Here is a 12,677-nt window from a genome sequence, read left to right on the forward strand (position 1 = left end):
CTCAGTTCTCACTACACAGCCTAGGCTAGCCTCAGTTTTTTCATTGCTTCTCGCTCTGTGCCCTGATTACTGAGATTACAGGCGCACACTACTACTACTACTATTACTACTACTGAGCAGCTTGGCCATCAGTTTTACCACATACCTATAGTGTGCTCAGTACCTATAGTGTGCTCTATACAGCTATATTGCCCTCACACTCAGTAATCAAGGGAGTTGAATGATGCTTCCCTCTAGCCCTATGCCAGCTTTTCAAATTCCACAGTTCAGATGTGGAGGCCCCCCTCTCTGACTTCCTCTTGTGTTGTCTTGAGTCTCCATTACCTCACTCAACAGGGGATTTGTTCACATGTGAATAGAGAAAAGGAGGCAGGAACTCCATCCAGGAAGCACAGCCCACACACTCACAGAAACAGGGTCAACTTTTCAAATGGAAGCTCCTCCCGGCCCTGCTTACCTCGCCTGCAGAGATGTGAGTTAATGTCTTAAAGGACAGCAGGTTTTCAAAGATTAGCGTGGAGAGGGCCACCTTCAGTCGGATCGCTGTGCGGTAATTTATGGCCCAGGCAAGGGCCCAAAAGAGGACTTTGGTGAACTCGGTGGCAAAGAGGGCCAGACACAAGCCAATGCTGATCCAGATGTGTCCGGAGGAGGTGCTGGTAATGTGCTGGAGGATTTGGTGAATGAGAACTGTCTGTAAAATAGTGTAGTGGAGAGAAGGGAGGGCTGCTGGGTGGCGCTCCACCCCAGAGCCCCCCCCCCCCCCCCGATGACAGCAAGCAGGCAGACATTCTCATTAACTTCAGTGGTGGTGACAAAGAACTAAAGCCACTGACTTGGAGTGAAAAGTGACTAATGACATAGTTTGCCCAGCTGGGGACCTAGGAGACCATTTGGAAGAGCCAACCGCACTCACTGGCCCCAAGGCTGCCATGATGATGCACAGGATGTTGGCCACAATGTCCATCAGAACTCGGGTCTTCTGGAATTTCCAGACCACGCGGCCCAGAGAGGCCTTCTCAGGCCCTACCCTTTCTATTTCTTCATTCCAAAGGATTTGGAATCTGCAATGAAAGAAAAGGACAGGGGGAAATGGACAGATAGTCCATATCACCAATCAGCTGGAACTGCTTTGGTGGGCAAACTCTTGCAAAGATGCATGGCACAGCCCTCGACCCAGTGATGGCTTTGGGGGAAGCAGCATTTCTCTGTCTTCTTCCTCAGGGCACGTAAATAGTGGTGGTGGGGGGGGGGGGAGGTGATGTCCAGCCAGAGCTGTTAATAGTACCTGCACTAGCCCCCCGCCCAAGTCCTTGCCTCCTCAGCTTCTGGCTACAATACCCATAATCATAAGAAGATTGGGAGCAAACTCAAGTTAAAAGTCCTCCTTGGAGGAAAAGACTGCCTGTCCTTTTAGCAAGGTATCATGGGATGCGCCTATATTTTAAGCCCTTTGGAGGCTCAGGGAGGAGGATTTCAAGTTTTAAGCCAGAGGAGGCAAGATAGCAAGGTTTTGTCTCAAGGAAACTGCAACAAAAGGCACTCTGTTCCAAAGGTTTGGAAGGTTTGGAGAGTCCAGCATAACATGTCTATGGCATGTGAAGCAAAGGATGCCGGGAGGAAAGGCTGAGCAGACTCTCAAGGACCTCAGGAAGAGGTCCTTCAAGGACCTCAGGAAGAGGTCCTTCAAGGACCTCAGGAAGAGGTCCTTCAAGGACCTCAGGAAGGCACTTAGGAAAACAACTGCGGATCCTTAGGTCAGCCTGATGACATGATTTGCATATCTGAAAGACTGCTTGGTGGCCGTTAGCATGATTGGCTGTGGGTAGTCAAGGCAAAAGCAAAGGATCAGACAGGACGTGAAGGGCATCAGGCCAGAGGCACTGTGCTGACAAGTTAATAAGGGGAGAGTCAAAGACGGGTGGCCAGGGAGGTGACAATAGGACTTGTTAGATTAGATGTGGGAGAGGAGGAAGAGGAGGACCAACTCTAGAGCCCAGTTTCCCAGTCTTAACAACTGTTTGAATGGGGTTATCAGGGACTAAGGAAAGAGGAAACGTGTGTCATGAGGTGTGGGATGAGCGCCAAGAACGCAACCGTAAGCTCTTTCCTACTGTGTGTAGCTACAGATTCAACACACAAGCAAAGAAAAGTGAAATCCTACATTCATATAAACCCAGATGAGACACTCTGCACTATAGCTATTGAAACTTGTGAGGCATGCAAGCGCTGCTGATGCTGGGCCTTTGGAATTCAGATCCCAGAAGAGGGGCCTGGGGCTGAGCTGGGCGTGCCACTGAACAACCAGAATTTATTTGGTACTTAATTTCCTGGCCTGAATGAAATCAGATGGGAGCAAAGGGCAGCGTGAGAGAGAAGATAATCCAAATCTATGTTGGGAAGGAGACAATTTTTTTTTAAAAAATCCTAATGAAAAACACTAGCCAGAAAGCTACAAGGAAAATCTAGCATCCCACAGACCCTGATCTAGCCCCCCAAAGCTCCCTAGAAACCTTCTCAAGACTAGGTCAGTTTGAAATAGCTGGGACTTCTTCCAAGCAGGGATAAGGGGTGGGGCAATTCTGACCCCCAGAGTTAACTGCAAGACCACAACTTACACTCAGCCTCTTGAGTATATATTCCAGCATGTGTGTCATGCTTTGAACCGTGTGTTTGAGTATATATTCCAGCATGTGTNTGTGTCATGCTTTGAACCGTGTGTTTGAGTATATATTCCAGCATGTGTGTCATGCTTTGAACCGTGTGTTCAAAGTTAGGGCAACCTCCAGGAGAGAGAAAGGTGGCAGCTTTGAGGGCCTTCCCTTGGTCAAGATATCAGAGGTCCTCAGGAGCCATTTCAGTGCAGCTGTTAGAAAGAGCCAAGCCTGGGTCTGTTAAGATGCTTGCAGGCACGAGCACGGGTTGCTCTGGCAGAAGACTCAGGTGCAGTTCTCAGCAACCATGCGGCAGCTCACAACCATTTGTAACTCCACTTCCAGGGGACCTGACAGCCTCTTCTGACCTCCTCCAGCAGCAAGCACATGCATGATGTCCATAGGTATGCAGGTAAATCACTCATGCACATTAAAAGCAGTGAATGAATGAGACAGATGTATGTGCAGATGTGAGCAAGTCTATATATTTTCACCTGGAAAGAGCAAGGTGTCAGCCAGACAGTGTGTTCAATTTTTTAAAGCTCTTTATCTGTTTGTTTGTTTGTTTGTTTGATGTATATGGGTGTTCTGTTTGCATGTATAGCTACACACCAGAAGAGGAACTCAGATCTCATACAGCTCTAGACAGCTATCAGCTGCCATGTGGGTGTTGGGAATTGAACCCTGGACCTCTGGAAGAACAACCAGTGCTTTTAACCACTGAGCCATCTCTCCAGTCCCATGTTCTATGTTTTAACTTCAGCATAAAAAAGCATAGCCTGGAGTTGAGGAGGCAGAGGCAGGTTAATCTCTCTGAGTTCCTAGGCCAGCCTGGTCTACCTAGTGAGTCCTAGGCCAGCCAGAACTACACAGCAAGAGCCTATCTCACACAAAAGAAAAAGGAAAAAAGAAAAGAAGAGAACAGAACAGAAAAGGAGGCATCTTTCTGCACAAAGTGACTCAATGGTGCAGGGATTAAGAAAGATGAGGCAGGGTTACCAACATGTTAATGGTGTTGGCCTCTGGTAGAGGAACAGAAACATAGTGGGGAATAGTTCTACTGCTTAAACATTACTAAACTACATTAATCAGTTGGGAGCAATGGTACACTTTTACAAGTTAAAATTGGCAAATATGGGCAGTTTGCAATATGGACATACAATGGTAATATTTTTAAAAATAAATAAATAAATAAATAAATTTTAAAAGACAAAAACAAAAACAAATGATTGCTAAAGCTTTGTGCAGGATCCAGGTGGGGCCCAAACAGCGCAGAGTAAAGCAAGCCACCACTACCTATCAACAGTGGTACTCCTACAGTCCCCTACCCCAGCCTCACATTATAGTCCTCTATGTCAGCACATTCCCCAGTGATGGGGCCAAGCAATGCCTTCAGTCCAAGCCTCATCTCAATGAACAGCCACTGAGAAAGAAGGGTCGGCAGCTCCTGTAGATGTCAGTTTCCACAGGGGAATCAGAAACAGGTGAAGAGACCCAAGGGACCCCTTGCTCACAGTGCCACTCCCTTGGCGACCCTGGTACCTCTTGGCGTTGATGTCCGATGAGTCATAAGGAGATAGTGGGGGCAGGGTGTCCACAGTCAGCGTGTGCTTGTAACTTTGAATCATCACAGGTGTGAGCCAGGAAAACATGGCGAAGGACAGCAGCCCAGCATCGTCCACAGGATTGGGTGCCAACCTAGAACAAACTATACTCTCAGGGTCCTGGAGGTCTGGCTCCCGGCCCTCATACCCTGGCTCTAATCTGTAATCACAGCTACATATGGAGCCTGGGAAAGAGATTGGTGAATGTTCAGGAAATACGCAGGTCAGCTGTTAAACACAGCCAATATTCGAAACTGAGTAGCACACATTTAACTATATTATCCTAAGTCAAAGCCAACCATACCCCAAACTAGCACTTCCTAATTATTTTACTATTCTTGGTTATAATCCTTAATATTTTTATTGAGCTATATTTCAAAAAATGTTGCATGGATTTGCATGTCATCCTACGTTCCACACTGACTGTCCTGATTTTTAACAAACCCATTGTTGAAGTAAGCATTTACATCACTGTCCCTGTCCTATCGGGAGTTCCTCACATTGATTTACCATCATTGCCGTGGAAATACTCAGAAGTGGGAAGCTACTGTACTTCTCTCCTTCTTCACACTTAGCGGTCACGTTGATAGCAAGGATATGGTACTTCCACCATACAAATTGAAAAATATATGGAGTGAATATGGTACAACCGGAGTGTGTGTGTGTGTGTGTGTGTGTGTGTGTGAAAGAGAGAGTCTGAGTGTGTGTGTATATATGTGTGTTTGTGTGTGAGTTTAAATATGTGTGAGTGTTTGTGTGTAAGCGTGTGTGAGTGTGTTGTGAGAGTGTGTGAAGGTGTATATGTGTGAGTGTGTGTGTGAGAGAGAGTCTGCATGTGTGGATGTGGATGTGAGTGTGGATGTGAGTATGTGTGTTTGAGTGTGTGTGAGTTTGAATGTGTGTGAGTATGTGTGTGTGTGTTGTGAGAGTATGTGTATGTGTGCATGTGTATATGTCTGAGCATGTGTGTGAGTGTGTGTGAATGTGTTGCGAGAGTGTGTGTATGTGAGTGTGGTGAGTACGTGTACGTGTGAGTGTATGTGTGTGTGAATGTGTGTGTGTGCATGAAAAAGAGACAGAGAGAGAGACAGGCAGAAAGAGTCAGAGACAGACAAACAGGGACTGAGAAACTGTTGAAAATAAATATAATTTGAGGCATACTGTAAGTCCAAGTGATGTCACTTGCCCTTCCCTCACTCAGCAAAGGCACTAGTTTCTGGTGTTGTGGTTAATGATATATAAACTAATAAATATACCAAACTGTTGAGCATATGTGCTTGGAAGTAACAGAACCCTCAGAAACATATACATCTTACATAGCAGGTGCCAGAGCAAACTGGTCAAGACCATCTGAGGGTGTCCATCACCCTGCAGCTCACTCTGGTGGCCAGGATGCAGTGAACGTGTTCTGACATGAGTGTGAGTCTCAAGGTGGCCTGGGGACCTCCACCCATTCTCTGGGAAGCCTTGTGGGGGCTGAGTGACCACATGGTCCGGTTGTTGTCCTTGTCCCGGTCAACCCTCAGAAGCAAATGCACCTTGCACAGCAGATGCCCGAGCAAATTGGTCAGGACCATGTGCACTACCCAAACCATTTCAGCCTGGCCTGCTTTATTTTACCCATACAACTGTAAGCTGCGGGGGCGGGGGTGCAGGGGGAAGTCATTGTTCTCTTTTTGCTAATAAATGGTGAAGCAGTTTGTTAAAAAATAAAGGCTGGCTGCTGAACTGCAAGCAAGTGTCTTAACCTCTCTTCAATTGCTTCCCTATCAGCTAAAGATGGGACCAGAACTTTTAGAGCGGTTGTGAAGAATAAAGAAGCTGGATACAATAACACGCACCTCTAATCCCAGTTGGGTGGCTGAGGCAGCAAGATCTTTCATTCCAAGCCACTCTGGCCTACAAAGCAAGACTCTTCCAGCTCATTCATAGATAGATAGATAGATAGATAGATAGATAGATAGATAGATAGATAGATAGTTTATAAATGCTGTGAGCAGTCCAAGCACAAGAAAGGCTCCTGTAACATGAGCTGGTATCTCATCAACCACAGGAAGCAGTGAGAAGTTAGTGAGCCATAAACAAGTAGACAGATGGATAAGAGGACAGACATATGGATCAGTATCTTGTGAGCAGAGGCTGGCAATGAGCCCTGCCCCCCGCACACCTCAGTTCTCCTCCTGGCTCACCTTGCACGGGGTCGCACTGGGATCATGGTTTTCAGGCTGGGATCATATCTCTTGGCAAAGGATCTCTGATGGCCTCTGTGATCCAGGTCTGAGATAAGGTACGGGCCTTCGCCCACCATCTTGATGGTGTTCTGGAGCCCTCGACTCTTGGCTTCGGGACACTTTCACTCTGCAGTTAAAAGGTAAGGGTGGACCTCTGAGCGATGAGGACACTGGGGGCAGAGCTGAAAGCCATTGTTTCTGCTGGGCCTCTTTGCTTGCTTTGAGCCCTTGGACTGTGGCCAGAGACCACCAAAACCCCTTAACCTGTATTTTGAGGCACCTCCACCCCCACCCCAGTTGAGTAATCACATCTCATTCCTCTCCTGTTCCAATGCAGAGTTATCTGGAATCCATAAATCCTCCCGGAAGACTTTTTTCGAGGGGCAACCCATGGGCGAGGCTGGTTCTTAGCCCAGCAAGGCAGCCTTGGGGAAAATGGGTTCACTTTCTGGGTGTGGGTGAATTCTGTTACACAGATACCTTTATTTGTGTAGCTCCTTCCAAGAGCTTATGCATCCATGACCCCTCCACCTGGATACCCAGGGTGCACAAAGAACTTCCACAAGGACACCCCACAGGACCAGCCATATCGGGGGACAAGTTCGTGTCCCCATTGATTCTGTGTCCATTGCCCCGGTAAAAACCCATAACCCAGATGGAAAGAATATAGTCTGTGTCTGCCTGGCCTACAGATCAACTGCCCCATTTGTGGAGACTCCTGCAGCAGGCTCTGCATATCCTAAGGTCCAGTCCTTTTCTGAGCCCTAACTCTGTACTAGCCCTGAGTACACACAACATTCCTCTCACCAGATACAAGAAATAAATGCCCCTTTACTGCTAAGCTACTGTTGAACTGGCTTCTGTCCATCTTAAACAAAGGCTGTACCCATATTGTTACTTAAACACGGGGTTCAAGTTTCTGTGATTTCTCTCTGGAAGTTCTCATGGTTAAAAAGCAATTCTCATCAAAGGTATTAGTGACTGATAAATCATAGGATGACCCAAGCTCCCAGGCCGGAAGTGTCCCTCTGATGGACTCTTTCACAAATCCTTCACATTGTCATGAAGAGAAAATTAAGCCCAGGAAAAGACGAAACAACGCCCTTCCTCTGAGAGTGGACTGTACAGACCCATCTGTGGCAAGCCAGACTTGGAGAAACTGACGCTGGCTTTTCCAAGCCTCCAGTAACCTTGGAAAAATTCCTTATTTGTCCTATATTACAAAAGGCATGCCTCTGGAATAATCTCTCTCTCTCTCTCTCTCTCTCTCTCTCTCTCTCTCTCTCTCTCTCTCTCTCCCTCTCCTCTCAAAAAAAGAAAAAGAAAAATTCTGAAAATAGAAAAAAAAAACCTCCTCTATTGAAACAGGAAAAATCTTTCCAAGTAGAAACTGAAACATGAAGTTTATGAAGTCAGATGGGAAAGTCTCATGCTTTATGTGCAGTAGATCTGCACAGAATCTCCTCATTCAGTTAATGAATATTAATGACCGGAATACCACAGACACAGCTCCGGAATCCTAATTCAATCAGGAGACAGAAATTTCCAGAATTGCTAAACCTTTTGCTAATGTGGGCCCTCCCCACTCCACATGCACAGCCTTGCACTCCAACCAGGCTGAATGCATTAACGTCTCCCGAGCAAGGTGTCAACCCCTCCTTACAGCTGCCGGGCCTTTCTACACACGCCTGAAGCAAGCTGATGCCTCCTTCCCTTGACCAATTCCTGCTCAGACTCAGGTTCAAATCATAACTCTCCTTTGCGGAGGACTTCTCCTTTTTTAGCTAAACAGACTGTGTGGGCTTCATGTCTGTCTCCAGCATGAATGCTGCCATGCTTGAACACCTAGCCCCTCCCTGTACATATTACCTATGCGGTGCATGTGTGTTGGTTGGGACTGATAGTGACAAGTATCTGAGAGGTTTAAAATGGAGGGAGGGAGGGAAGAGGTAGGGAAGGAAGGAGACACTAAACATTAAATAAATAGACTATCACACAAATACCTAAAACGCAGCCAATGAGGAATGGAGAAATTAAAAACAAAACAAACAAACAAACAAAACATAAAAGAGAAATAGAAGATAAAAAGCAAGCCATTCGATTTTAATCAAATCACATCGCAAGTTATATTGGCTATACATGAACTAAGCATTTCAATTTTTTAAAACAGAGATTGCCAGACAGGAAACAGGAGACATGCTTTCAATATGAAGGGATAGCTAGTCCTGGTGGTGTGTGCCAGTAATCTCGGCTGTTTAGAAGGCTGGGGCAGAAGGATCGCAGACTCAAGTCCTTCCTAACTCAGCACAGCCCTATCTCAAAGTAAAAGAAACAACACCACCAGCAAAGGAGACACAGCTCAGTGTTAGAGCTCCTGCCTAGCACGCCCTAGAGTCACCCCAAAGCACCACTGAATAAGTAAATACCCAAGAAAAGCAGCTAGAAAAGAAAAACTCCAACAAGATATAAATGTACAGAAATGCATTGGTGACTTTCAGAAAGGGCCTTTCCCTTGTCCACTCCCTGCTCGCGATTTCCTGGTTAGAAGGAGGGGAGTTTATCATGTAAAGAAGACCAAAATAAATAGATAAATAAATAAATAAAATTAAATAAAATAAAATTTAAAAAAATTTAAGAGTTCTGAAAGCAAGCGCCAATCTTTTCAGAATGTAGGAGCTGAGCGAACCCAGAAAAGACAGGCGCACAGCTAAGAGCCTCTTACGTGAGAATCCCCTCCTGGCCCAGGTGACATGCTTCAGCCTCCACTCAAGACAGATCCCACATTGTGTTTATGTAGGAAGTGTTTCTTAAAGCAAATTTTAAAACAGTAAAGCCTTGCCTGCGGTCACTGCACTGAAATCACAAACTTGACAGTCAGAAGGCATCATTTGTTAAAAGTTTAAAAAAGAGAAGCAATGAGCTGATATAAATACAACCCTTTAACTATAAAACATTAGTATGTACTGTTTATCAAAGATTCCAAAGGCCAATAATGGATCAATACTCACTTCGAAAGGAAAACAGAAGATGTAGCCAGGCAATTGACAGAGGAGCTCAATGACCACAGGAGCTGTGCGTCATGGCACACAGCTGCAGTCCCCACCCTGATAGAGCAAGTCAGGATTGAGTTGGAGGTCAGTCTGTGCTACATAGTAAGAGCCTGTCTCAAAGCAGCAACAACAAGTTCTTTCTAAAACACTCAGGGAAACATGCCTGGCCCCTAAGTCGCAGAAAGGTTTAAAACTACAATGATAGATATTTGTGATTTTTCGAGTTCCATATCGTAATGCCTAAAGGTTGTGGGTCTCAGCCTAGGTAAGGCACACAGCCGCTCCTGAGCCCTGCTTGTTAGAACATAAATCGTGCCAATAGTTTATACATCAATTTGGCATTAGCTGGTCAAGTTCAACATTATCTTATCAACATAGCCAGTAACCAGGCATCCATGCGGCCAATGACATCAACTCCCTGCTTACACAGTTGTACACAGAGTAGCCTAACTTTTACAGTCTGTTTCACCACCGCCTCTAACTCTCTCTGGACGCTGTTAGCCTTTCTTCTCTCATGCTTCTTGGTGTCAATCCTGAAATGCAATACAAAAAACACACAAACAAACAACCCACAAAGGCTGAAATCTCATGGGAAAAAAAAAAACCAACTTGGATGGCCTCTCCAAGAATGTTTGCAGCAGCTGCTTGCCATTTTCAACATGCGAGGATAAGAAAATAGCTTGACAAACTGTATACGGCGAACACACTGTGTTACCACTTAAAACTAAAGACAAATGAAGTAGAGTCCAATACATGATAAAAATGAGAGAGAGACAGAGAGTGAATATGAGACAGTCTGAGCAAGCAAGTTAGCAAGCTGACCCAGGCTAAAGGCTTGAGGCGTCCTCCTTACTTTGTAGACAGACAGTTGACAGTCTCAGGTCCCTTGAGCAAAGGGCCACAGGAAGTTTCTCACCAGGCTTCCCTTGTGCTTATCAGAAATCCCTCACAGCCTTATCTACCCGAAGTCCGCTCAGTCTCGGTAGCCCTCTTCTAAATTAACTGTGTTCACTCCACCCTCAAACTCTGGTCTCCTCAACCAAAAGTGATCCAGCTACGACCACAGAGCGAAGAAGAGCCCAGGGCTTGGCACTCCCTCTGTTCTCCATCTTGCTTCTCCAGCCACGCCCTTGTTACTGCCACAACAAGAGAGATAGTCCTATTGGGGTCCCCGACCAGCCACCTCCACATTTTTTTCTCTGGCTTCTGGGCCTTTCCCTTGTCCACTCCCTGCTCGCGGTTTCCTGGTTAGAAGGAGGAGAGTTTATCAGGTAAAGAAGACCAAAATAAATAAATAAATAAATAAATAAATAAATAAATAAAATTTAAAAAAAATTTAAGAGTTCTGAAAGCAAGTGCCAGTCATTTCAGAATGTAGGAGCTGAGAGAACCCAGAAGAGACACGTTCACAGCTGAGAGCCTCTTACATGAGAATCCCCTCCTGGCCTAGGTGACATGCCTCCACTCAAGACAGCTCCCACATTGTGTTTATGTAGGAAATGCATAACCTGATGAGAGGGAAGCCCAGGCGCACCCACAGGAGCTCTCTGCAGAATTAGCCCGAGCTCTTGAGAACCTTTGGCATCATGGAAGACAAAGGAAGTAAGGAAATGCTCCTGCTTAGAGGAAAGCAAAGACAGGGCCGCTGGAAACAGCACCGTCCCCTGTGGCATGCAGGACAAGGGGGGAAAGATTAAAGAAGGCGAATGGGCCAGCCGAAGACATTTGCCTGGGCTACAGACTGCGGCAACATGAGGTTAAAGTCAGACGCCTCCGTTTTGATTGCTGAATGATTGGAGATGCTTCTCGTGTTGATGATTCTGGTTGCGTGAGAATCCATACTCTTGAAAAATTAGCATTCAGAAGGAATGCAGCAAATTATGTGAGACTTTCAAATGTGTCGATAAGGATAGTAAAAGCCAAGCGTGGGGACGCACAGCTGCAGTTTTGGTACGGAGCACAGGCACGGAGCACAGGCCCGGGGTCCAGAGGTCACAGACAGCGCTAATAAATAATGCATGCGGAGAATATTAAAGTCATCCTGGCGGCTTGTTGTTTTGTCTGAGTACAGCTGAAATTTCTTATCATTATTCTTGTCGTCTTTCTGTGAATTTGAAATCATTTTAAAATGAGGAGTTAAACGCTTTAAGAAGTTATCCCCGAGGAACATGTTGTTTTCCTTCTGTAAAACCGACTGCCATTTCCCTGTGAACCCCGACCGGGTCTTAGGCAGGCAGACCACGCGCATGTCTCTGCTGTTTGAAGTCAATCGTTGTGTTTTGTTTTGTTTTTATTTGTTTTGTTTTGTTTTTCTTTGTTTTGTTTTGTTTTGTTTTGTTATTCCTCTCTTGTCCAGGCTCTTCTGCCTCTTCCATTTTGACCAGAGCCATCCTGCCTTACATAGGACTTCTGGTTTCTTGCTCACCTTTATACTAGTGAAGGATCCTGCCAACAGCTAGTCCAAGAGGTCAAACACCCCACGAGCCCCAGCACAGAAGGCCGGCCTCCCTCGTGTCCGACACAGAAGGCCATGCATAGGAAATCGGTGCTGTGAGGTGGTTTCCTTGAACACCCCACAGGGACTGCCAAGTTCCGATTTCCTGAGACAGCCTGGAAGCTCCGCAGCTGGAATGGCATTTTACTAAAATTGGCAGCCCAGGGTGGTGGTGGGGGGGGGGGTTTGGGGAGGGTGAGAGTCTTCAAATCAGGAAGTGTGATTTGGCTAACGTCTCTCTCAACGTCTCTCTCCCGTCTGGCGTGCCATCCTTTGCCAGGAGCAAGGAACTGCCTGGAGTGAGGAATCTGCTTGCCAGCAGTCACAGAGAAGCAGGGGCAGCTGATAGAACTAGGCAGCTCCCTAGGTCAGGGACCCTGCAGCTGTCATTCAGTGATGGAATACCTGATTGGCAAGAGATTATGAAACAATCTCCAGGGACCCTTTGCTGCATTCCAGTTGGGGTTCCTAACCTAACTTCAGTATGCTGGGCAGGCAGAAGCAGCGAGTGCTTACTTAGAGCAAAGAGCACAGCATATACAATTTAGCAGTCCATTTTATATGGTCTGCATAGTGATTTTTTTTTTCAGTTTGTAAAAAACATGTGTCCCGCGCTACCTTCCCGCCAGCAAGAAATGACGCGG

General features: G+C 46.2%; 1 protein-coding gene across 2 annotated transcripts in view; it reads right to left on the reverse strand.

Moving 5' to 3' along the window:
• Abcc12 (ATP binding cassette subfamily C member 12) overlaps positions 1–12,677 on the reverse strand; it is a 73,343-nt gene that overhangs the window by 58,694 nt on the left and 1,972 nt on the right. The window contains exons 2-5 of one of the 2 annotated variants that reach the window (XM_021220392.2): positions 6,448–6,616; positions 4,197–4,352; positions 917–1,064; positions 458–694 (exon numbers count right to left, since the gene is read on the reverse strand). In XM_021220392.2, the coding sequence (XP_021076051.1) occupies positions 458–694; positions 917–1,064; positions 4,197–4,352; positions 6,448–6,566 (660 nt within the window). In that variant the 5' untranslated portion in view covers positions 6,567–6,616. Of the gene's footprint in view, positions 1–457; positions 695–912; positions 1,065–4,196; positions 4,353–6,447; positions 6,617–12,677 lie in introns of those variants that run through there. The other variant, XM_021220393.2, reaches the window with a different exon arrangement.

The sequence above is a fragment of the Mus pahari genome, chromosome 20, assembly GCF_900095145.1.
Source record: "Mus pahari chromosome 20, PAHARI_EIJ_v1.1, whole genome shotgun sequence".
In the NCBI taxonomy this organism is placed as follows: Eukaryota; Metazoa; Chordata; class Mammalia; order Rodentia; family Muridae; genus Mus; species Mus pahari.